Here is a 27,324-nt window from a genome sequence, read left to right on the forward strand (position 1 = left end):
TATTTAAGAATTTAAGTAGAAAAAATTATAAGTAACTTGTAGTTGATGGGTTTTAAAAAACAAAAGAGTAAGGTGAATAAAATTGGCGAAAAATCTAGTATAATTAAAATTAAATGCTTTTCAAGTTTGCTAAATGAAAAGATATGAAATGTGCGAAAAAGGCCTTCTAAGAACACAAGAAATATGCTTCGTATTTTTATTTTACTTTTATTATTTTTTTCTGTATTATTACTATATGCCATCAAATTATGCGAAAGTCAAAATATAAATATTCATAATTCTGAATCTGACATAAAGTAAATCTAAATTATTCATAATGGACATAAGAGACATAATAAAGACGTAATCTGATGAGTTGTGACACAATTTTAAAAAAAATGAACCATAAACTTTTTTGGGAAAACACAGCCCAATTTTTTTTATTCGCATATTTCAACGAAATTATTCCAGTAGAATTTTAATGAAGTTCTGCTGATTTATTTTTTCAATCATGTATAGAATTAGAATTCAAAAGGAAAACCATTTTCAAACATTAAACCAAGTAGATAGCTATACAACCACATTACTATGACTGTAATAAATCTAAATACTAGCGTTATAAAATAAATACTACTTTAAAATAAAATCTGGACTAGTTAAATGAACTCATACAACAGCTCACGCATAGCAATTACTATTATAAATAACATTACTACGATTAATTACGTGGATATGTTAGTTTTAATGATGTATAATTTCTTAGACGTCACTTTCTCCATTCTTTTTCTCTCAGAAGTAATTTATAACGCTTCTTCTTTTTTATCTTTTTTTTCTCACAAAAAGACAACATGCATTCTTGTCTGTCATTTAAACAAATCTTAAAACAAAAAAAGAACCACCTAAGGCTAAGAGTTAAGTACATTTCTTAAGAATCAGATATGAAAACTTCTGACATTAAGTGGTGGGAAAAATTAGTCTTTTATTAAATATAGGGTTCGAAAATAATGAGAACCAGTTTTTCTTTATCGTTTAATAACCTTAAAAGGCCAGTGCCTCTTCAAGTGCAATAACTTATTTTTATTCGCATCTTCTTCACGAATATGTTTCCTTTTATCAAGTATTTTTTCTCTAACAAACCATTAACACTGTTTATACAAGGATTTTGCGTATTCTTATTTTGACCAGAAAGTGTTTTTGGCACTTCAGAGCAAATAATTGCATAAAGCAAACCAACATAAAGTACAAATAAAGATATTATTCATGTTGTTATGCGTTATTCATACATTGTACAAAGTATACCCTATCCTCATTTGAAAATTGCTCAAACTTTTGGGACTTCAAGTTATGAATTAAATATCGATCATTGGAGTAATATATATTTTGAGACACTGATGCATTTTTCTGAGCAACCGTAACGTAATTCCCATGTCTTCTGATAAATGAGTGCTAAATTGTCATGATTTTAAATTTTAAGTTAAATGTACATAGTTTTATCAATACATTGAAATATGGATGCGTATTGCTGTGCAGCCATAGCTTAATTTAATTTCTTTTAGAACTAGTCACTGCAATAATGTTTGAGATAAGAATGTTTTGAGGCACTACAGCGTTGTGACTCATACTTATTCATTAATTAATAAATAGCACAGGAACTATCCATATAGTTTCCATTTCTGTTTTCCTGAAAGCATAAATAATTGAATTTACAATATTGCGGCGCTGTTTTTACTATCTTTATGAGCTTTTAATGTTCTCCTTTTACTCAAAAATAAAGAAAAAAATTATATTTATAAAATAAATATTCAAAAATAGAGATATCAAACATTCAATCTATATTGTAGAAAATTCGATTTCATATGATCTCATGAAGCAATAAAAAAATTACGATGGAGAGTTAGGTATTAATGAGACAAGCTTAAAAAAATGTTTTACTGAAACATGCTTTTGCTAGGGTATAACATAAGTTTGTATTGGTAATTGGGTTCGCAGAAGTTTCCAATTACGAAACATAAATGAAATACATTATTGTTAACAATATAAACTTCCATATATTGCAAAAAATTGGCTATTCAGAAAGCAGTGTAGAATTACACCTTAAAACTGCATCTTTACTTTATATTTTATTAAAAACAATAATTTGTTTTAATTTTATTTCTGTTCAGCTGTACGCTAAAAAGAAATTTTTATTCAACGTTTAAAATTAATTTCATCATTTTTTAATGAATATGACTCTCAAAATTAATTTCAGAAACAATTTTAAATGATTTTTTTTAAATATTAACTTCATAAACTCGTTCCGTTATTTATTTCACTCATGACAAACTATTTTAAAACTAGTGATATATTAATGTGCATAAAACTGTATTAATTAGTTTAACAAATAACGGGTTGTAAATATGAATTATAACTGAAAATTATATTAAAAATTCAGTATTGTAAATTTAATAAAAATTTAGTTTTTATAAAATTGCATTTTATTTTCAAATAAGTTCAATTTACATTTTGGATTTAATCATGCATTTAAAAAGTTGCACTTAAAATATCAGTTACTCTTAACGCTGTATGTAAAAAAAAAAATTCGAATCAAACGGAGAAAAGATTTAAATATTCTGTGACTTCAGATAAAAAGCAGTAATTATATGCCTTATACAATTTAAATGAGCTATTACTTAAGTTTTAACGAAAGTATGTCAGAAATTGTTTCACAATTATTTCAACGCATTGAAGCAATTCTTAAGATATACAGAACTTACTTATGTAAATCAAATTAATTTGTGGTTCCATTTGCAATAAAGCAAACTCTTTTTTTTCTAGAAATTAAATCTTGAGTGTCGACACTAAAACTCGCCAATCACTTCACAGATTCAATAGTTGTTATTACCATAGTAGGTGGCTATTTCATTCGGAAATATACCCCCACTTTATGACTTTTGAGAGCTCTATCCACGATTCTTTCGATATGGCACATGCTGTTTAACGCATAACGATCTGTTCTATAAATTTCAATTTTGTAATGCGTTATATTTCTCCGCAGAAGCTGTCCTACCAAGATTTAGGCATAGTACACAAGCTGGGAAAGATCTTTTTAAATCCTGTAATTTTGAACAAAAGATAAAAAGATTTACGATAACATTCTAATGTCATATCCTATGTTTAATGAATAGCTTTAAAAAATATACACGAACCATTTAAAATCGCATAGCATCTGAGTTGATATTGCTTCTCCCAATATCGACAATATTTTCTGCAAAAAGGTGATAAATTAGGAAATATTTTCATTAGGAATGTATGAATGTCAAATTGTATAATGTTGCCAGTTTCCAAAAAATTGAAGTCTTGTATTATATTATTGCTGTTTCAACATACACTAATACTTTATAGCGTAATTTGTGTCACACAAAAATTAAATAAACGTATCAAATACTGATACGTTTGATACTACAAATAATGTACTGATATGATAGTTCTAAGTGAGTATAATTCAATTTAGACACCAACGCGATGAGAGAGACTGCTAAAGTGCCCCGATTTATTTAGAGAGAAACAAATTTCTCGAAAACAAAACAGAAATAATATATAAGGTGCCAAAATTAATCTATCTTAATATATATATATATATATATATATATATATATATATATCCAAAAGTTCAGCACGGGGAGAAAAATGTTGGAGAAACTGTAACTTGTTGAAGAGGAAGAAGGAAATATGCAAATATGTTAGATAACAGCCAATCATGGTTTCTGGTAAAAAAATATGCAAATCATGCAGTAGTATAAGAAGCTGGATTAGTGAAGATTTACAGGATTTGCATTTAAGTTTGAAATAAAATTGGGCTCAGAAAATATAATCTAAAATTTTTTTCAAGAAAATTTTTTTTCAAGAAATTTTTTTTTCTATGGCTTCAAGGAAGACGAATGTACGATTCTGAGCACTAGCGTGCAGTCGAATGCATTGAAGCAAGATAATCCATCACAGGTGTTACTCTTTTCTTCAGTGTTCACCACCCCGTCATCTCACGAACATGCAAATAATTCCAAACCAGTCAAGCAAGTATATGAAGACCTGTGGCCTGTGATTCAATGGTTACGACTCCCGTGAAAGATCGATAGGTATTATTGCTGTTGTATCGACGAACGACCTCCACAAGTGGGACTTTTATAAAGGTAGTAACCATAAGATTACGACTGCCATAGCTAAGACGATATCTGCCACTACTTTTCACAGAAGATTACACATAAAAGGAATCTATATCAGAGTACCATAAGTTTATATTCCTCTATCCGTCCAAGCCAAAGAGGCACGATTAAAGTGGGGGCCACGAGCGTGTGAATAAGACTATGTCTGATTAGATCAACGTTATGTTCTCAAGTGAGTTTAAATATGGCCTACCTCCGATGACAAACTAATAAGGGTCTGGAGATAAGCCTCACGCTGAAGGGCATTGAATATCGCGCATTTTGCGGGAGAAACATCGTAGTCTGGACAGGAATTTCAATGGGATATTGCACCATCCTGCGCATGTACAGACGGGATTCCTTGACTGCTGCACGGTATTGGGATGAATTCCCAGACCCTATTGTAAAATTGCACAGCAGGTGGTCCTACTTTCGTTTTAATGGACGTTCTCGAAAAGTTGCCATCGTCATTGTCTACAACTATTTGGAGAGTGAGGGGATTGCACAAATGACGTGGTCATTGGATCATTATACAATGGATAATCTTCGGAATAATCTCATCAGAGCTGTGGGTGCATGCTTCCCACTTCAGCTTCTCCCACAGACTTTGAAACTGCTCTAAAAGAGGAATGGCAATAAATTGGACTCTGAGGCGGTTGACCACCTCATATCAGGAATAATCAAAAACTGTACACTCTGTGTCAAAATAATGGGTGTGCAACTTGATATAGAGTTTTGTTGTTCTTTTTTTCAATTTTAAACATAACTTTGTGAATAATGTAAATATGGCGTCAACATATAGTTTATGCTAATTCAATATTGTTTTGATCGCTGTAAGCTATTAGTTGTATTTTTCCCGAATAAATAAATTAATCTTACTTGCCTCATTTTCAGTCAGTCAAAGTATTACTTGTCTGGTTTTTCGCATATCACTGCTCCCTACTTAACTCTTGAAAGTGAGTATATATATATATATATATATATATATATATATATATATATATATATATATATATATATATATATATATATATATATATATATATATATATATATATATATATATATATATATATATATATATATATATATATATATATATATATATATAGTTCTTAGTTCTCTTCATTAGTTCTCTTTGCAAATGGCAATAAATGAATTTCTATAATGTTTTGATTATTAGCAGCCACCATTCAGCCTGGGGGAGGGATTAGGTTAAGTTTATCACCAAGGCTGAGTCTTTCCCATACCATTAGTGAACCTTCACCTAGCTGTATAATGGAAAAGAAATTGCTATATGATGACATAATATTTATGCTATTTTCCTTCTAGGATGAGTAAATGGTGTGCAACATCACATATATTACGTCATATGAAATATAGCCGATATTTTAGACATAATCAGAAGTAGCAATATTTCGACATTTTTTCCTCATTTTATACTTATTCAATGTTTTTTTTTCTTTTCAGATGGGGCAGGGAGTGAGTTATTCCTTGTAAATATGTGTTTAGATATTGAGTTTAGATATGTATTTAGAAATATAATTGGTTCTCATTGGTTTTCTTTGCGTCTAGTTATTGCACAAAATCAAGGTGGCTATATTTAATTGGAGCACCCTGTATATAAAGAGAGAGGGGAAGGAGGGGAGATGGGAAAAGAAACTGTGTTGTCTGCCATTGAACCAAGCAAATACTTTCATCCAGGCAAAATTAAGCTATATACTTCATTTTCGATAATTTCAAAAGCATACATAGTTCATTTTAAAACACAAAATATGTTATCTTGCTAATAAACAAAAAGAAAAACACATATTTGAAACTGATTATAATAAAGAAAAAATTATATTTCAACAACTTAAACAGCACAAACATTATTTTCGTTTCATTATTAAAAAACGCCTCGAAAAACCTTTTGCTTTTTAAGCCATTTCTTTTTTAAACTTTCAACAGTTCATTGCAATTCTTTTGGCAAATGCACAAAAATCACAGAAATAATGACAAACAAAATGAAGAATAAATTATATGCAGAGAAAAAAAGTTACTTATGTTACTAGAAGAACGCAGTTCTTATTCATATAGATATATAAGTCTCCTGAATAGAGTTATCTTGTAACCATGTATAAATATCATTATATTTCTCTTTCATCCAGTTTGCGTTATTTTTTGATCTATGAAGAGCTTTAGTCAAAGCGTGACGAATTCCTTGTAAAGATGAATATCTTCCTTTTAAGATACTTTGAAGCTAAAAAGAAAGTATAAATAATATTTACATGAACATTTGTAGTTTTTAGACAGCGTGTTCCGTAAAAATCACTCATAAAATTGTATTTTTAGAATACCTATCAAAAATTAAAACAAAAAGTATAGGGATCTCAAACTATTATTTAACTAAGAGCAAAAAAAAAAAGAAGAAAGAAAGAAAGCAAGAAACAGTTTAGGAAGGCAAGAGAGAGAGGAATAACAAGACAGATTTGTTTTGCGAAATGAACAGAGAGAAGGTGAAAAAAGATTATCAGAAATACTTTCACTCTTTTCATTGCTGATAGAATTCTAAAAATACATATTAAGAGCGGCGTTGACGGAACACTGAACATAATTGTAATAAATCTAAAACTATGAAAACTAAACTGAGTGATTCTCCGAACAACAAAAATACTCAAGGGATAGAGCCTTTCTATGAGATGACCCGGGTACGAATCTCAGCTATGGCTAGTCGATACGAATTCCGCGCGCGGTTCGCACCGACCACAGTTCTAGCGTCAGTGGCAGAAAGATCATAAGTAAAGGTTTCCTTGCCATCAGGCTAACCATGGGAGATTTTCGAAGTTTTCCTATCCATGTAACGCAAATACTGGTTAGTTCCATCGAAAAAGTCCTCCAAAAAAGAGAATTTCTCTCAATACCTGATCCAGAAGTTCCCTTGTCTTCTGGATAGGGTTCAAAATTACAAGGCTATGGAGCGGAACATTAGTAGTGGTAAACTCAAAATTGGTCAGCTGTTATATGACAGTTATAAAAATAAAAAATAGCTAATGAAAATTTAGTTGCATTGTTGAAATACTTACTTCTTCTATTTCATTTTCACTATTTAAAGATGCTGTTACTCGATCTACAATATTGCCACCGGCAAAAGCAAAGGAACCGAACCTGCAAGTAGTATTTAATAAAATATATTAAAATTACGTTTTTAGAAAGTTAATAGATGAGTAAGGTAAAATAAAATTTAGAAAAGTGGATGATTTACCTGAATGATATTTCATCCATATGATTTTTGAAAAAATCATAAACAATATCTCTGCCATAAAAGTTTTCAGCTATATAAATAAATACATCACTTCCATCTTGCAAAGGTATACCTGATTCAGAATTCATCGCTCTTTTAAGAAGCCTGAAATAAATAATATTAAAATTTTAATTAATATTAGATTGAATTTACGGAATTTCGCTTTGCAATCATAAATTAAAAATTATTTTTAAATGGATTGATATGCTTGTTAATTCATTGAATTTAATATACGAACTAAGCAATTAAATAAATTTTAATTTTTGCTTTTGATTGTGCATAGCTTATTTAAAAATAAAAATGGAAAGTTAATGCTTTTTAACTTAGCATTAATATTTTACTCACGTTTAACATTCCAAGTGGGACAAGCCATCAAAAGTTGAACTAAAAATAAGGGCTGCGTCTGTTTTATTATTCGTAATCCAATATAATACTCTTATCGTAGTATTTTGTTGATTTGGAATAAAAGTGATTAAGTATTATAGATAATAATGTTTGTTAACTAAGAAAAAAATAAAGTTTGTGATTCCATGAAAAGGCATTGGTTTTAATAGTATTCCTTTCACGCTAATACTTATTTTAGTAAATGGATAAAGTAATTAATATAAAAGATGCTAAAATAACTGACTTTTTTATACTAATCTTCTCTCTGAATTATATGAATGGAAAATATTTTAAGTTTTATAAATATTAATGTTTGTTAATTAAAAAAAAATTAAAGTTGGTGATTTCATGAAATGGCATAGGTTTTATTGGTACACTTTTCCCCCTAATACTTATTTTAGTAAATGAATAAAGTAATTAAATCTTAAAATAGTTCATACTTTCTCAAAAGTCTCGTTTCTCTAGTGCAGGCTAGCGATTTTAGCAATATGTTCTTTTCTGGTTTGAAATTTTCGTCTTGATAGTGTTTCCACATGAATTCCCAATCGTCAGTATTTCCTTTAGCGATTCCAGTGCACAATACAACTTCCCTGACATCTGCTGAAATTCTGAAAAGAATTCAAAATAATTGAAAAACTCATTGGTAAAGGATTTTATAAAAATATCCCTCCACTAGCCTGCTCCCACACTGTAAAAAATTAGACAACAAGATTGATCTTCAAAATCCTTTTAAAACGAAAAACATACAAAACTATGCAAATTATAATACAATTGAACTGATTTATTGCAAATAAAACACCTTTTAAATTGCTGTGAAGCCTACCTGACGATATGATGCCACTTTGTACAAAACACTACAGCTGGGACCTTTTAGTACTTTTTTACGTGTTACCTTTTTTTTTTAACAAATTCATGTTGTATCTGAAATCGTGAGATATTTCTCTTCGAATATTACTCATTTTAAGTATAGAATATTTTAAAGGAGTATTTCATAAAATTATACATTTACTTATAGCATAATTTTTTTACTTATTGTGGTAATTAAGTTTAAAAGAAATATATTTGTGTTAAATGTACCTGTTGCTCATACTTTGGTCGAGTCGAAGACGCAATAGAGAAGCTGAGCCAAAGTACAATAAGAATATTTTTTTTACGTTTTTTTTTTTTTTTTTTGTTATGCCTCTAACAAATTTTTTTTTTTTTTAATTATTTTTTTTTTGGAAAAAAATAATATTTTATAGTATTTTATTTAAAAAAGAATGATTTATTGGTACTTATCTACTTCAGTTTGATTTTCAAATGTAAGTTACACTGGGGTTTTTTTTTTCAAACCAAACCATTTTATTCTATTTTATAACCGTCGTTGAACAGCTGACCCAACTTTATGGGTTCACGACCACTAATGTTCAACTCCGTAGCCTTGTAATTTTGAAACCAATCCAGAAGACAAGGGAACTCCAGGGTCGAGAATTGGGAGAAATTTGCCTTCGAGGAGGACTTTTTGATGGAGCTAACCCGCATTTGCGTTACATGGAGAGGAAGACCACGAGAACCTTCCACGGTTAGTCTGACGGCAAGGGAACTCTAATCCAAGATCCGTCTACCACTGAGGATATTTACCGTCAGTACTGTGGTCGGTACAGGCCGGAAGCGGAATTCGCATCGACTGGGATTCGAACCCGGTTCGCCGCATTGGAAGGCGAACGCTCTATCCCCTGAGTCATTGCGGCTCAAACCAAACCATTTGAAAAAAAGTTAATCAGTGACTTAAAAATCAAAAAAAAAAAGTTCTCAAGCACAAATTCCTAGAAAATCTAAAATTCTCATCAAAGCAGCCGATACACTGTTTAAAGTTCCGGATCAAATTACGGAAAAATTTCTGGCACTCTAGATGCATCATCGTAAGTCTTATTTTACTGTAAAATAGATTTAACCGTAAAATCCATTTCTACCGTAAAATTTTATACCGTTTTTTACAGTATTTGTTTAATTATAGTGATTTTGGTCGAAATATTATTGTAAAAATTACAATTTTTGTACCATAAAATTTTACAGTAAAATTGAATTTTAGAATAAAAAGTACTGGTATCTTGAATGCTGGTACTTTTTTACCGCAATTTGTTTCTGAACTTTTTACAGTGTAGTACTTGTTGTTACAGGTATAAACTACATTTAATATTTATAAAATTCCTTCCCTAGGTGGCGCAAATAGTCACGCTTGTCCAAGGTGCAAAACTCTCCCCTATTTACTAAAATATTTGCTAAATAAAAATAATAAATAAATAAATAAACAAACGCAACACTATTCCTCTTGGTATTTCGAAAATCTATTTTTGAATTGCGAATTTAGTAATCATTGCAATTGATAATATTTTAAGGATTAGGATGCTGTTAAATGTGTAGATCGCTGAAAGTGCGTAAAACATATCTTGAAATGAGCATTTGAAACATGGATATAGCTCAAAATGTGCGTTTAAGAAAATAGATATGTCTTGATTTATGCTTTTGAAAAAATACACATTCGAAAAATTAGACTTAGCTTGAAACGCCTGTTAGAAAAAAATTGACATTATTCGCAATGCCTATTTAAGAAAATGGACATAGAATTAGATTCCGTGTTTTAATATATTGTTATGATCATTGTGCTTCGAAAGAATTAAATAGTGAATAATAATCAATCGTAGTGTTTAATAATAGTTTTTCATTTTATAACCGTCGTTAAAGAGACGACCTAATTTCTCAGTTCACGACTACTAATGTTCAATTTCGTAGCCTTGTGAGCTAGAAGACAAGAGAACATCTGATCAAATATTGGGAGAAATTTGCCTTCCAGGAGGACCCTTTGATGGAACTAACCCGCATTTGCGTTACATGGAGAGGAAAAACACGAAAACCTTGCACGGTTAGCCTAACGGCAAGGGGGTTCTACCCCATGATCTGTCTACAATTGATGATTTTTGTATGCGCAAACGGCTGAACTGTGATAGGTGTGAGACGGGTGCGGAATTCATATCCACCAGCCGTCGCTGGGATTCGTAATCGGTTCACCTCATTGAAAGGCTAACGCTCCTTAGCCACCACTGCTATTTAAATGTAGTGGGTTTTTTTAGCTTTAAGTGAAATGGAGGAGTAAAAAAATTGTGTTTCTTGTTCCTCAAACTGAAAAAAGGCGTTTTATGCTACGCTCATTATTTCAAACGCGCATTTTAAGTTATACCTGTTTTTCCAAGCACGCATTTCAAATTATGTCCCTTTTTAAAGATACACATTTTGAGCTTATGTCTAAATTAAAACGCACTCTGACGACTTATGAATTATTATGTTAAATTTACAATGAAAAAAAAACTTTTTGTCTCATTTTGTATTTTTCGAACAGCCTCTATAAAAGGGACGGTAAAAGCTAACGTTAAAATGATTACTAATTAAGTCACTTAGAGAGAGGTAAATTTTACTTACGTTTCATTTTCCGTGGATCCATTTTTCCATTGACGAAACAAAGTTAAAGCTGCTTTAATACAATCCTCATTTTCATATTCACAATTCCATTTTAGAATTTTTTTCCTTAAGAACCTAAAATAATATTTTTTAGTTAACTTAAACATAAAAAAATCATTAATTTATTCATAAAAAATCATATAATGATAACTATGATTTCCTTTTTTATTACTTTTAAATAAGGTATAAACTTTTACATACATGGAACTAAGTTATTTAAAAAATGTTTCCGTACCTTGCAAGTATATCATCTTCATCGATTTTCGAATTCCAACCAAATTCTTTGTAAATTGGCGTCATTAATGTCAAAAGGTAAACCTAAAAATGCTTGTCCTTTTTACTACGTTAGATTATATATATTAAGATATTAGATATGATTACATAAAACAATCAACCAAGTCGCTAATATTTTATATATCAATTTTAAAAATCGCGCAATAGAAAAATGACTAAAAATTTCTGATTGAAAATTTTTGTTTATTATAATTAGTTAAAAAAAATTGATAAATATAGACACATAATGCTAAATGACAAAAATCTGACAAATTCTGAAACAGTGTGAGATTTCAAAAAAAAAAAATCCAACAATTAAAGAGCTTAATGAAAAAAGTTCTAAATATATTTTAATGAATTTAGAAACATAAGCTTTAGGAAATATAATAATAACAGGAACCGTATTACAGAACACACACCACTTAAAACCATCTTGTATTATTACCTGGCAAAAAAGAGCATTAAGTACTATATATATCATTGGCCATACCATGTTTTTAAAGTGAAAAATAACCCTTATTAGCTTTTAACCTTAAATTCTTCAATTGTATATTCTAAAACATTTGATGAATACAAATAAAATAATTAGTAACTAGATAAACTTTTTTTCGCGCACAAATAAGTCCAAATGATTAAGTACAGTGTTAAGAAAATATTCATTTACTGCCATTGCAAGATTACGAAACACAGAATTGATTTTGAAGTTTTAGAGATATTAAAAACTGGAAACTCATATCTGACACAGTAAAAACCTATTTAAATAAGAAAACAACTATTTTTAAAAGAAAATACTTCAAAAGAAAGATACCTTCCAAGCTTCATGACCGGGAGTTTTAGCCAACATAAGATCAAGGTAATTAAAAGCAGAGAAAGCTGCTTGCCATGGTAAGAACTCCTCTTCTAAATATAGATATTTAGTCATATTCAGAGCCAATGAGTATTCAATTCTGTCAGATCTACAAAACAAATATAATTTTGAACAAAGTTAATCAAATTCTTAAATATTTTTAATACTGTTTTTTAAACTGATAAAAAAATAAAATTTAAATATAATTTAATGCCAAAGTAAAAAGAAATTACCTAGCTAAATTCAAAGCATCGTTCAGCAATTGCGCTCTATTGATGACGTGTATATCCTATATGAAGAAAAAATTAAGTTATGGTTAATAAGTTATTAATGTAAGTTTTTAGTGAAAACCAATATTTCTGGTTTAAACCATAACGAATTTCTTTACCGTATGGTTTTCAAGAAGTTGCTGAAGCAACAATTCCCAATTCGAATCATCGTAATTGACACGGTAGAATCCAACTTGTTGCAAATTAGCAATGATCCAAGTATCATTATCAGGAAAATCTGAGTACTCACCTAAAACAATTCAAATTTGATTTAAAGAATCAATTAAAATATTCAGAATACATGTTTCTATTTAGAAAATAACAGAACTTTTGATTAAATAAAAAGTTTTCGAGGCGTGTTTCCTTATAACAAAGTTATTACTCAAAAATATGAACCAGTCTCGATTACATTTTCAAAAATGAATTCAAAATTATTTAAGAATTATAATAAGCAACGTCAAAAATATCAAGATCCATTTTTTCCCAAAGTGTAAGCAATTTTTGTTCTACTTTAATTTCAGAAATAATAACTATATTTAAGTTTTTGGAAAAGACAATTTCAAAAATTAAAACCAAAAGTTTTCGGAAAAAAGTATATCAAGATGTGTGCGCAACTAGAAGAGTTTTAGCTTAACTAGAGTAAATAATACCGATTGCGTATTCGGTATTCAGAAAAATCCCGAGAAATTTAAAAGAAATTATTTCATAATTTGATTTAACTTTCACAGCAAATTAGTAAGAATATATATGAGTTTAAGAAGAATAGCTATGCAATAAGTTGAATGAAATCGATTGCAAAAGAAAATCGCCGGTGATCTTTTAAATCAAGATCTAGCACGAAATGCTAGTTTACGAAAATAAACAAAGCTCGAAATGAGTGTTTAGGAAAATGAGGACAGCTCAAAATGCACTTTTACAATGTTAAGTAATGAGCTTACTGTATAATGATACTTTTTGTACATATTTACATACAACAGATGTAAGTGTGTATCTAACTGAAATGTAAAAACATATATATTAAACAAAAAATATATGTTTGTATGTATATTCCAAAAATTTATGTATAGTGCCCAAAGAAAACACGAACCAACCTGAATAACTTTTGATGTAACTATCAAATCTCCACGTTCTAGAGCTCAATCTTAATAGTTTGAGGAGGTAACCTCAAATATGCTAATTAATTAATGCAGACGTTATTTTAAGTTTCGAAATCAAACAAAAACGTAATTTCTATGAATAAACAACTTTTTTTTCAAAAGATTCGGATTTCAACAATCAAACAGTTTTCAATGCTTTCAGTCCAGCCTTTTCTCGCTTGTTATTGGTTCGATTTCAATAAAGTTCTTATATTTTCTTTTCCTAAATATTAGTTTTAGTCCCTAAGTTTGTTTACTTCTTTAACTTCATTTTTAACAATGATTCTAAAAACATAAATCAAGAGTTGTCATTATGGAACAACCTGTGTTTAAATATAAAAAATAGTATTAAAAATAATATATTTATAAAATATTGCAAAAATTGTAGGAGGTCAGTTTCTACGAAGCTAGTAAGTCGATTTTCAAAAAAAAAAGCTTCGTTTGAATCATTTACTTCTTGAAAAGATCAGAAATTATGAATTTTACCGTTAAAACTTAAATTAAGAAATGTTTTTATATAAAAAAACTGGCCGTTATAGCAATTAAAAACTTCACAGACTAACCAAAAATTTCAAAAATTCATATTTTAAAATGCGTACCAGAACAAGAAATATACAAAATGTAAATTGTTTGATATCACTTAAACCAATTCATTTTTTTAAATTGCTTTATGTACTTTAATATCACTGAATACTATATTTATATTTTTCATGTTAAAGGAAATAAAATGCACATAGGTATATTAGATCTTAAAAACAAAGATTGGAGCCATTTGAGTTTTATCAATGGATAATTGTTGCTTAAAATGCTTTGAAAAAAACACTGCAAAAAAAAGTTACTAAAAATTAAGAAGGTGATTTAGCAAGTATTTTACATACAATGAAAAGTATGAAGAAAAAAAACAGAAATACGTGTACGAAGAATAACTTTTGATATAATGAGAGAAATTTAGCTAATAAAATGCAGTCTTAATAATTTAAAAAATAAATAATAAATATCCCAATTAACTAGTGCGGATAATAAGCAAGATTAAGAAATTTTCTTAAGATATATGGGTTAGCTATGAACAAAGTATGATCCAAATAATTTAACGAAGAGCACCTATAGTTGTCTTTTTTAAAGTGCTTCATGAATTTTTACAATATCTTTGACAAATTGATCAAATTGGATAATTATTATACCTTTTTCAAAACTAGTTTAGCTAAACATTATTTTATACATAATGTTTAATAAAATTAAAAATAAGTTTGAATTTTTTTTAAATTCAATAATGAATATTTAATTCAATAATGATCATTGAATTTAAAGGCATAAAAACTTAGCAACCTCTTAATTTATTTTTCAAATAACAAAATCTATAATGTATGCAAAAATTAGATTTAATAATTTTAAATTTTTTGTTTTTCCCAAAATATTCAACCTGTTCCGTTCAACTTTCATATTGTTGTCATTTAAAATTGCTTTAATAAATATTATGTGAATTTTATGCTTTGCAGTTAGCAATCCTTTCAATTATCAATAGATAAAATGATTAAAAATGATAAATAATAATTAATTTAAAATGTTTGAATAAGCAAGAGTTGGCTAAATTTCGCAATTCCAGAGATGTGTTAAAAAATGCTGACATTAAAAGTAACATTAAAGGGCTAAAACATCAGATCACTCTCATAACAAAATCTTTCGAAGTATATTTTAAAATTTGCAACTAGCCTCATATTTCGAGGCTCCAAAATCTAAATCTATCAAAAAACATAAGATAGGTTTCTTCAGAGAAGTTATGATTTTTTTTCTTAAATCGCATTGTAGTAGACAGAAGCAATTAATTGGCATATTTTATTTGTGACCTTCGATTCGTTAACATTGCATTTTAGTAAATGATATTCCCATCATAAGATCAAAAGTTATTCTTGGTGATTTGTTTCTTTTTTCTTATTATTTTTGATAACTATAAATTTACCTGATATCTTATTCAACCACATGTCTGTCCCAGTTGACCAATCTAGTTCAATTCCATTGGTAAACGTTAAAGGCACAGTCCAAAGGCTGCTAAATGTTTAAAATACTACACTATAGTACAGTTTTAACTAAAATATTTAGTTTACTTATTATAAGGGCGTCTCATAAAAAATAAAATAAAAAATCATATTTAGTTAAATCAATTTACAATATGAACTTAATAAAACAATTGAAAGGATCAGTGCAATTACAAGGTAAGTCAAAATTGTTGATATGAGTTAAATGAAATTTAAAAAATCATTAGGTCAACTCCCTAACACTATTTACCTTAGGAAAAAACTAACTGAATATTTTTGGCCGATTCTTGACCTAATCAAAGCATCAATATTGTCCATTGTCAAATATGTAATAAAATAAGGAAAAGGGTCTTACTTTGTTATTGCATCCAGCACTTCAATTATTAGGTTGAAACAAAAGTATCTTCTGGTACTAAATGTTGCTCACTATCGGGTTTTCCGAAGAATTTTTACTTTGTTATTGCATCCAGCACTTCAATTATTTGGTTGAAACAAAAGTATCTTCTGGTACTAAATGTTGCTCACTATCGGGTTTTCCGAAGAATTTTTAAACTACGCTATTGACTAAAGCAACAAAGCATAAGGGCGCAAATAACGTATCTAACAAAGACAGACTATTGTTTCGATACTTCAAAATGAATTTAAGCATTAATACCTACTGTAACGAGTAGGCATCAGTGCTCGGATACACAAAGAAGAAAAAATAACAGAATAACAGTTTTTCTGTTATTTTCTCTTCATTATGTGTTTCAACACTAGTTATCTGAACCTATTGGCTCGATTGTTTGTGGTCGTAAAAGTACTTGATTTTGCAGCAAAGATATTATTTTTTCTTTGGAGTACAAATCAAAATAAACATCAGAAACCATTTCAAAGAATATTTTATTTTCATCAAAAATTATTACAAAAATATTCAAATTAATAATTAAAAATGTATTTTAAAAACTTATTTTTAACAGCTATTAGTTTAAAATTCGAGTCCAAGAAACAAAACTAGTTTTTAACTAGTTCGTATTAGTTATCGTATTAGTGAATCATTATTTTAGTTGTTTTCGTATTAGTGAAGTAATCGTATCATAGTATCGTATGATACGATTACTTCATCGTATTAGTGAATCATTCCTTTTGTTGCCTAGTCTAATTATTTGATAGAGTTATGTAACATTTTGAAACTTTTGTGTAACATTTTGTGTTGTAGCTCTTATATCAATCATAAAATTTTTAAAAAAAATACATGTATGTGTTCATTCGACAAATAATGGCACTTTCAGATGAAAAATTAAGCATGAGGATAGATACGGATTCATTATTATAAACCTCGAATCCAGATTTTGAATTTTCGATTCGAATTTTTTACAGAGAATTTTTAAAATTTTATTTTAAAAATCAACATTTAAATTATAACATTATATTTTTTTTAATTTAAAAAGTTTTGAGGCATATTGATTCGTTACAAATGTTGACGTCAGTCTATGAACGACTGGCTATTTTTTTTTACCGTTTTTAGATTCTTAAAAAGCAGTATTAGTTGATTATACTTCAAAAATAATTCAAACCCTAAATATGGCCACCATCAATGCTGCTGAAAGTATTAAAAGAATGGTAGACAGCGCATACGCAATAATTTCAAGACATGACGTGGACATGCGCGCTTACATCAAAACAAGAGCTCGTAAACAGAATGTATCGTGACGTGCATTAAAAAATATTAGCGCCACTAAGAGTCTTCATACTTATATTCATTTGCCCAAATCACTTTAATAAAATCACACTACACGCTTTGCTTTTGAATCAACAATATTCGCTCTGTTTCAAATTTTTTAAGTATGTGAGGCTTAACAGTGCTTTATTATCTAAGTGTATAATAATCAATAAACAAATCGAATAAAGAATAAAATGAATTTAAAGAAATTATTAATTCGAAATAGACTTCTATTAACAGATATTTCAGACGAAAGAGGCTGTTAATAATCTGGGTTTTTTTTATTTATTTTTTTCTTATCAAAAATAAAATTACCTGCTATTCTTCTTTTCGGCTCTTTCGTCATCATCTTCTTCATATTCTAGACTAAATGGTTCTTGAGTTATAACTGCTGATTTGTTTTCATAATTCCTTATAATATTGATAACAGGATAGCCAGATTGATTAGTCCATGTAGTCATTATTTGTCTTATACCATATTTATTTCTGTTCCACTGCAAAGTATTAAGTAAAATTTTTAAAAATTGCTGTTTGAAATATGTATTTAAATTTGATGTGATTGATGTAAATTTGATATTTAAATTTGTTTCTATGCAGAAAATTATGCCAAACATTTTGTTAGAGAGAGATTAGATCAAGTATGAGTAGTAAAAAATATTAAGGGGGGTCATAAATAGCTAAATAAATACTTTTAATGTAATAATCACCACATTTTTTTTTTGTAAAACATTAGATAAAATATGAGATGTAAAAAATTTTAGGTTAAGTTATGAATATCTTATGATTCTTTTTGTAGCTTAATAAAAGTTTGGAAAAGAATTTCCGAACTTTTCATGAAAACATACTTTATGCTTTATGAAAAATTATGAGAAATAGAACTTTGAATAAATTGATTAAAAACTGTTTCTATAAATATTTACTTTAAAGAAATGTTTAAATTTCCAAAAAAATAAAACTTCAAGAAAAAATTTTGTTCTTTCCTTTTTGATCAGTTGTTTGTTTGAGAAGATAATTATTTGAAAAGCTTTTTAACAAAAAGTCATTTTTATTTTTTTAATTACACTGTTTTTTATTTTAAAAGATACAATTCTGCATTGTCAGTGACCTTTTACTCAATGAACTTATTAAGCGCTGATGTTCCAATTAAAACAACATGCGTTTTTTTAAAGAAAAAGATTTTGCTACTATATTATATTTTGTATTAATTTTGTGAAATTTAAATACTTATGTATACCGTAATGTATTTTTAATGGAAATATATAATATATTACTTAATAGCATTTATTTTAAACTAAAAGTTGTACTAATGATAGAATATATCCACTATATTAAACTGCAAAATTCATTTAACGTGTTAAATCAAGTATAACATGTTTTCTAAAAGGTGAGCGTGAGCGCACACCCTACATTTTAAGATATAAATTATGTCTTCAGCCCAATTTGACAATCTTGATGTGGTACATTTTTTAGCATAATTTGATTAATTTTGTGTCAAACTAATATTCAAGATAATCATGCACTACTTACAAGATTCAAGTTCTGCCACAAGTTATTTTCGTTGGAGCTTTTGTATGAATATTTCGAAAGATAATTCTAGGGAACAAAAATGCATATTTTAAATTATACTCAAATTAATAACATTCAAAATATGATTCATAACATGATTCATTCAATATTTATGCATAATCCATTTATAACATATTTCATTCATAACATTATTCATTCATAACATGATTCTAACCAACATGAGTAATTAATAACATTCGAAAACAAATTCAACTATAAAATTATAACACACTTTTTAGAAAGAGATATAAAATTTAAAAATTTTGCTTCATGGTGAAATTGTAAGCATTAACTATACTTAAATTAAAAAATGGGGCCTTACAATAATTATACTTTTAGTTAACATCTTGAGATTAGGATTTTTTTCCATGACAAATCCTTTTCATCATTGATGAAAGCAAAGTATAAATAATCTACGAACTTCCCTTTGACCTCATCATAGGCCAATTGGGACAAACTATTCTAAAATATTTTAATTAAAAAAAGCTATTTTAAATAGAATAATTCAAAAAAAAGTTAGAAAATCCCAATTTTTAGAAAATGCCTTTAAAGTAAACGTATAATGTATCAGGCTTACTCATGATTGTCTATGGTGTCTCTTTAATCAATTCTAAAAATGCAACAAAGCTCGCACATTACTTTTTTCATCCCAACTCACTTTTGAATATTTATATTTTTTAAATTTTATTAGGACCAGAAGTTATCAAGACTCATTTTGATAATAGCTCCATTTTGTTTTCAAATTTCATAAAAAGGAGTTTCTTGAAGTGTAGAAGAAAAAAAATTCTTAATATTGTTTAATGAAATTTAAATTGCTTAATTTATATTCAAATCGATTTTTAGTTAAAGCAAGTTGTGTTAAACTTTTTTAATTTGTACAGAAATTTTGATACTTTGCAGAGCGTCTCAAAAATTTACAAAGTTTCTAATTTCTTAAATAAAATATAAAGTTTTCAGACCAGAACTTATACTGAAATTTTTCAGATGGTTTCGCAATACTTAACATTAACATACAAGTTTTTTTTTTTAATATAATTTTAGCATTAATGGTTTAAGTCGAGTTTTGTCGCAGAACAAAATAATTTTTAAGTTTATTTCAGCCATTAAATGTTGCACTCCCATTACTGTTGTTGTTGTTGACGTATGCCAGTTAAGGTAGAGGGAAGCGATTGTTCTTGTTTTTCCAGTAGCGCCTTCTATGGCCAAAAATTCGACTTCTGCCACACCATTCGTCTCACCCGTTTATAGGGCGGATCCATTCATGCATCCATTCATTCATCCACAGATCGTAATTTTGACCTGAATCAGAGAACGATCGATCTCCAATCCTGTACCCTCAGAGGTATTGATTTGTTATGGAAACATGGAGGACTTTGCGACTCGACAGATTTAATGTGCATTAGTCACCATTTACTACACGGGGAATCTTCGGCCGGCGGAGTTCGAACACTCCCATTACTTGATCCGTATAAAACTCTTAAGATCTTTTTCGCCTTTTTAAATATCCAAGATGGAGAATGCCTTTAATTAAATCTAATTCATCGTTCTTTTTGTAGATATTTGGGGGAGGGAAGCTGCTTAGACACAGATTTAAATATTGAAGGACGTAATTTTTCTTCTTATAATTTATTTCAAATCTTGTGATTTTTATGATCAAAAATCAGTTTCAAATAAATCTATTAAGAACGTTGATTTAAAGCTTACCTTTATGCCTCTTTTAAAACCATCTTCTCCAATAAAATGTTGCAACATTCTCACAATGGCACCACCCTACATATTAATAAATATAATACAGTTTTTCAGAAAAACATATTTTATAAGTTGAAAGTAACAGTTGATGTAATTGTAAAAATTAATGAACATTATGTGACAGAAGAATAAAATGAATACTAAGTTTAACATTAAATATGAGAAAGTGGAGTAAAATGATAAATTGGGTATTAGCAGTATAGATAGCAGCATCTATCCAGGGTATTTCCAGGATCTGTCCTGTAAATATTGGGTTATGAAGACCACTAAAAGTATTATAAGTTGATATCAATTTGCGAGCAATGGAAATTGAAATGCAAAAATTTGGATACAAATTCTTTATTTTGTGTTTCTAATATTTGGATTTCACAGCACAAGAAACTACCTGTCAACCGTAGTTTTTTTTTTATCCTCTGTAAAATGTTCTCGAACTACAATTCGTAACTTTAAAAATCGTGTGTGAGCGTTGTAAAAAATTCCTGATCAAATTAAGGTAAAAAATACCGACACCATGGGTGCAGAATCTGTAAAATTAATTTTACCGTAAAATCTCTTTTCACCGTAAATTTTTATACCGTATATTTCGCAGCAATGATTATTTAAATAATGTGATTCAGTGATTTTGCAATTAATATTACTGTAAAAATTACGATATAGCAACTTTTTCTCTTCCGTAAAATTTTACCACTATTTGATCCAGAATTTTTTGCTATGTTGTTACGATGAGTTTGGATACCGACATGCTAGTCTAGATCCAAAAATAGTGATGTGGGGAAAATGGGCGAGGAGTTCGTATAAATCCTAAATAACCGTTATATCTTTTAATCAATGTTTCAAGTGAAAATCTTAGACACATATTCACTGTTTCTGCTGTGATGACAATGAATTAAAACATGGACCATGGAAACTTTAAGTATAAACTTCATTACCTATTCATTACCTTCATTACCTTCATTACTTATTTTTTATCCATAATTCCTTACGTATTTCTTTCATTTTTTATTATGACATAATATTTTTAATGTTGTCTGTGTCTTTTTCACTAAGTACGAATGAGAAATTGTTTGAAAATAAACCTCTTTAACTTGATTTAATTGTTCATATATTAGTCTTCTTGAACTTCACCTTTAGTCATCTTACTCTCCCCTTCACTGTAAAAAATTCCCAATTAAAGTACCGGCACTCAGGTTATTAGTACTTTTTACCGTAAACTCTATATTTACTGGAACATGTTGAAGAACAAAAAATATCTGATATATCGTAATTTTTACAGTAATTTTTACAGTAATAATTACCGTAAAACCTCTGAATCACTCTCATTTAATGAATATTACTGCAAAAATTGCAGTACAATATTTTACAGCAAAAATGGATTTTAGGTTAAAATGGATTTTATGGATGATGCACTCAAAGTGCAGGTACTTTTATATCGTGTTTTGATCCGGAATTTTTAACAGTGTATTGGATAATATAACAAACATAGCTTTTTTTCTTTTTTTTTGTGGGAAGGAAGGAATATTTTGTCATTTTTCAAAAGGAAATAAAATTGTTTCATCGCTTAAAAACAAAGCAAAAGCACTCTGGTTTTCATACTATTTACTGAATTCAAGAAGCTTACGTTCGCCATCTTACCCCATATATTCTTATCTTACTTAGGTAATCATGGCCAATAATTGAACACTGTTTCTAAACCAAATAATAATTTTTTAAATGAATTCAGACAGATTCTGAATTCATATAAAAAATAAATAAAAACAATGATTCCCATAAGATGGCGAATTCTTCTAAAATACGATTGAAATTTAATAAACCTAATCGTTCAAATTAATTTTTTTATTAAAAAAAAACCAAGGCAAAGAAAGATAAAATTCTTTAAGCAAGTAGCATACAAAACTACAGAGAAAGAAAATGAGTTTGAAATTCAATTTGACAATAGAACAAATAACAATATTTTTACAAATGAATTTTATTCTTCGCACTGAAATTTTATACTTCATAAATTTAAATCACTTCACTTTAGTTTATACTTCATAAATTTAAATCGATCTTCTCAAATCTAATCGTTGTAGTACAATCTAGTGTTACCACCTAGTATTGCCACCATTCGACTTCTAAAATATCCTATGACCAAAGAAATTTTTAAAAAAAAATTATTACTCCGAATAAACTACGCAATTATTACCTCAAATATTTTTATTTAAAAAAAAGATTTATTTTCTTCGTGCATATAGGTTACTAATTAAAAATCACCTTTTTTCTCTTAGTATGAAGCATATCTACTCTTTCCAAAAAGCAACAATAGCTTATGAGTAAAGGAAGTAAAGTTCCCTTTTAACTTTGATTGAGAAGTAACTGCGATTTTTGTGCCACGTAAGACAAATATATATTTAAATCTGAAAGAAAAAAGTCTAAGGGTATTGACCTTACCTTTAAATATGATATAGAGTCAAAATACTCCAGAACTTGGTCAGGATGGACAGGAGCACCCATTGCTCGAGTAGTCAATAAGCTATCTGTTTCCATCACTTCATAGACAGATGAAATGAATAGATGCATCTAGAAAGAAAAAGACACGGATAAAAATATACTATATCTGGATGTATTCAGAAAAAGAACTAAAGGTTAAAAATAGAATATTTAATTAAAATTGGGTAAATCAGGATAACAATCAGGAAAAAAAATTTCAGAATAGTCAGGACATTTTTGGAATAGTGTATTTTAACCAGACTACTTTTAAAAAGGGTAAGCGAAAAGAACTAAACCAATAGAAAGTTTTTAGTGTAATAAAGACAAATTTTATCGCAGAGGATTTTAAAAATATTTTTTTTAAATTCAGATCTACTTAGTTCATAACAGTATCCAAATATTTTTATTAATGGAGCTCTGGATAACTCATAATAGTTTCAGATCAATATATAGAAAATTTTAAATTACAGTTGTGTTAAGGAAATAACCATTATCAATATTTAATATTCCTTCATGTCAATATTTAATTAAAATTTGACTTCTTTAATCAAATAATTTTTGAGTATGGTTCCAAAAGTCTTGATAAAAAAACACCACTTTACATTTTTGTACTGAAGTAATTTTGTGGATGATCCCTCAATTAACCATTTAAAAATGCAATGCTATAATTACACCCCATTAATTGAGGGTCAAGAACCATCAGCTGTTGAATATAATATCTTTCTAATACCGGAAAAATCTGGTTATTCCATAAAAAAATATTCATATTCGATCAAATAAGTTATATATAAGTTATAAGTTATATAATATTCGGAAAAATAAGTTATAAATTATTCGATGGAATAAGTTATTTACTTTCTATGGTTAACTGTTTACTAATTCACCTTGTAAGAAATTTTAATTAAACTATCATTAGTAAAAAAAATGACTGAGATATTTTTTACATAATTTTTTATAAGGTTTTATTTATATACTGATCCTTTATTCCTAATCCTTTGATTCCTTAATAGTGATTTAAAATTTTAACGGAAATATTACTATCTCAGGTGATTAGGATTAAATAACGATAAGCTATTTAAAATTATTTTAACGTTAAGTTGAAAAGTATAACAAATTCATATTTTTATTCTTTTAGTTTTAACGGAAATGCATAGAAAATCGAAATTACGCAATATTGAAAAAAGTAAAAGGTATTAAACTTTTTACTTACAATATTCCATTTAGACAAAAAGGATTGGATGCCAAGATATTCATAGTAAGTAGCAAATCCTTCGTTTAGCCATAAATTATCCCACCAAGCAGGAGTCACAAGATTACCAAACCACTAAAACAAAATTAAATGTTTTCATACTTCTTAGCTTTCAACAAAAACAAAATATTTAACTTTTATTTATTTTTTTAAATGAATTATGGTTTCATTTCGTACCCTCTGTTTCTATAATAAATTTATCAAGCAGTTTCGAGCTATTAAAAGGATGACAAAGAGTGCCAAAGAACATGCTAATAAAATTTCAAACTAGACTCTCTAAATTTAAAAACGTCAGAAAAGTCAGAACATTTTTGCTTAAAAGGAGTAGAATTGAATCTATAATTCTCTAAATCAAATTTTTAATTTTTTTAAATGAGGATTTGTATTATAATCTGCATATTATATATGTATCTGAATCTGTTTTATTAAAATCTGCATATTATATATACACTGAGTGGCCAAATTATTATGACCACCCCTTCAGAAAGCTGTTGGGCCACCTTTTGCGCGTATTACTGCCTTAATTCGTCTAGGCATGGATTCGATGAGATGTTGGTAGGTGGTAGAAGGTATGCCAGACCATGTTCGTTGAACTGCAATTGCCAATTCCTGCAAATTTGATGGTACTGGATCCATCTGTCTGAGCACCCGTTCAATTCTCAATTGGATTGAGATTTGGGGATTGTGCTGGCCAACGAAGCTAGTTAAATTCTCCGTCATGCTCTTCAATCCATCTGAGGACAATGCCAGCTTTATGACAAGGTGCGTTGTCATGCTGGAAGTATCCATCCCCGCCAGAGTACATCATTGACATAATCGGATGTACTTGATCTGCGATGATACTTAAATACCCTTGGGCATTAAGTCGGTGTAAGAACCCCATCCACTACTCTCACCATTATTAGTATAAAAGCAAAAAAGGCCTTAAGATTGATAATAAAATTAAAGTTAAGATTATTCGTCGCGTTAATCAATAAAGCATATTAATTTAATAATGGAAATAAAAAATTAACACTTTCATTACGGTAATGATGAGCCTTTGTCCCTGCGCTTAGAGTTCCCACGCAGAACTAAAATTAAAACAAAATGCAAATTCCTTTGAAACTAGTTTATTTTAATTAAAAAAATAATAATCAATTGCAATCAATAACCATATTCATTAATACAATAATAAAGCGCAGTAAATATTCATGGAAGGCGAGTTATCTCGTCCTACGTGACGAAAGATTTAAGACCCTTCCTGGAGAATTTCATCCTTTCAGAAATTTATACGATATTCAGCGAAACACTTTTCTACATAAATTTAGAGGGTTTTTTTGTTTTTTTTTTTTTGTTTTTGTAATTATTGTAATGAGTGGAAATCTGAGGAAACGAAATATGGTAAATATTATGGGTGGGTTGAAATATCCCACCCGATCTCTTACAACTTTTTTCGAATTTTCAAAATCTCATGAGACCGATATACATTGAAAATTCTGAAAAGAAAACGTTTCTTTTCATATGAAATATTTGTTTATACTACTTTAAATAGTACAATAACCTTTCTACACTGAGAAACATACAGAGATTTAAAAATCAAGGAACACAGATAGTTCTGAGATAAATATATGTGTAACTTTTAATAAATTAAGTTAATTTATCAGATTTAAGAACTTACAAAAATTAACAGGTTATTACAAAGTACTAAAATATAACATATTACGAAATAAAACTTTGATCATGCCTTCCTTCATAGTTGCAGGCGTCATGAGCCCAATCGTTACAGTTGAGGCACTGTATTCAACTAGTCAAGGATTTTGACTTGACGTAAACCTAGCTAGTATCCTTTTGAACTACCCGATTTTGTCCAACTGTCGAGGTTTTAAACGTGATGCAAAACCTGTTTTAATTGCTGTAAAAATGTATCTAAAATAGATGTTACAAATGTTAAACTAACCAAAAATAAGTTTTCAAGCAATTAGAAACTGCAGAGTAATATCAGTGGTGTAAAAATCAGAACTGTTTGAATCAAGATTTTTGAAACATTGTCACTGACAAACAAATAGCTAATGCTGTGTTTCATTCACCTCTAAACAACATGGTGAGAGTTTGCAATCAGTTTCATGTGATTTCAAATAAATGACATCCGTAGTGAAGTCCAAACTGCCGGGTCCTAGTCATATTCCCCAACCCGGTTCTCTCTAATTCTCTCTTAAAGGTATAGCATTCTCACAACAGTCTGTTGGGGGCCGGGAGATCATGAAGAATAAGGCTCCACACTTTCATAATCAACGGCATGATTGTGACAATGCAGTCATCACTGCGCACCGGCCACCTTTACTTCCAAAAGTAGTTGGTCTAATACATCGATCTAAAGCTGAGTGGGCTTCAAACCTCCACTAGGGATTGAACTCCAATTCTTCACACTGACAGTTCAGCTTTTTAGCTATCGAATCAAACTCTTTTCTGCCCAGCAAGGAAAAAAAATTGTAATCAATCCTAACTTCAAATTGCAAATGTTGTGGATTCGCAAATGCACCATTTAAAAATGATGGCTTCATCGAAGACAAACTGTACAGCCATAATTTAATTTTGTGAATTATTATTAGGATATTTTTTAAATATTTACAATACTCTTTATAAATAGAATAAGCGTATTAAGGTTACATGATTTCCACTTTCTCCACAGTTTTACCTCCTCTTTTACCATGGTTTCAGCATATCTTGCTTTTTCTC

The 27,324-nt window shown here is 28.8% G+C and overlaps 1 protein-coding gene across 1 annotated transcript in view; it reads right to left on the reverse strand.

The window, feature by feature from the left end:
• Positions 1-5,871: 5,871 nt before the first annotated feature.
• LOC107456721 (thyrotropin-releasing hormone-degrading ectoenzyme) overlaps positions 5,872-27,324 on the reverse strand; it is a 40,200-nt gene continuing 18,747 nt past the window's right edge. The window contains exons 7-21 of the mRNA XM_016074666.5: positions 24,571-24,684; positions 23,322-23,450; positions 20,850-20,915; positions 19,107-19,172; positions 17,895-18,073; positions 15,802-15,890; positions 12,828-12,958; positions 12,673-12,728; positions 12,401-12,548; positions 11,555-11,637; positions 11,281-11,394; positions 8,265-8,432; positions 7,402-7,545; positions 7,223-7,304; positions 5,872-6,399 (exon numbers count right to left, since the gene is read on the reverse strand). Coding sequence (XP_015930152.2) covers positions 6,229-6,399; positions 7,223-7,304; positions 7,402-7,545; positions 8,265-8,432; positions 11,281-11,394; positions 11,555-11,637; positions 12,401-12,548; positions 12,673-12,728; positions 12,828-12,958; positions 15,802-15,890; positions 17,895-18,073; positions 19,107-19,172; positions 20,850-20,915; positions 23,322-23,450; positions 24,571-24,684 — 1,740 coding nt within the window. The 3' untranslated portion in view covers positions 5,872-6,228. The remainder of the gene's footprint in view (positions 6,400-7,222; positions 7,305-7,401; positions 7,546-8,264; positions 8,433-11,280; positions 11,395-11,554; positions 11,638-12,400; positions 12,549-12,672; positions 12,729-12,827; positions 12,959-15,801; positions 15,891-17,894; positions 18,074-19,106; positions 19,173-20,849; positions 20,916-23,321; positions 23,451-24,570; positions 24,685-27,324) is intronic.

The sequence above is a fragment of the Parasteatoda tepidariorum genome, chromosome 11, assembly GCF_982258835.1.
Source record: "Parasteatoda tepidariorum strain Cologne lab strain chromosome 11, Ptep-v5.0, whole genome shotgun sequence".
NCBI lineage: Eukaryota > Metazoa > Arthropoda > Arachnida > Araneae > Theridiidae > Parasteatoda > Parasteatoda tepidariorum.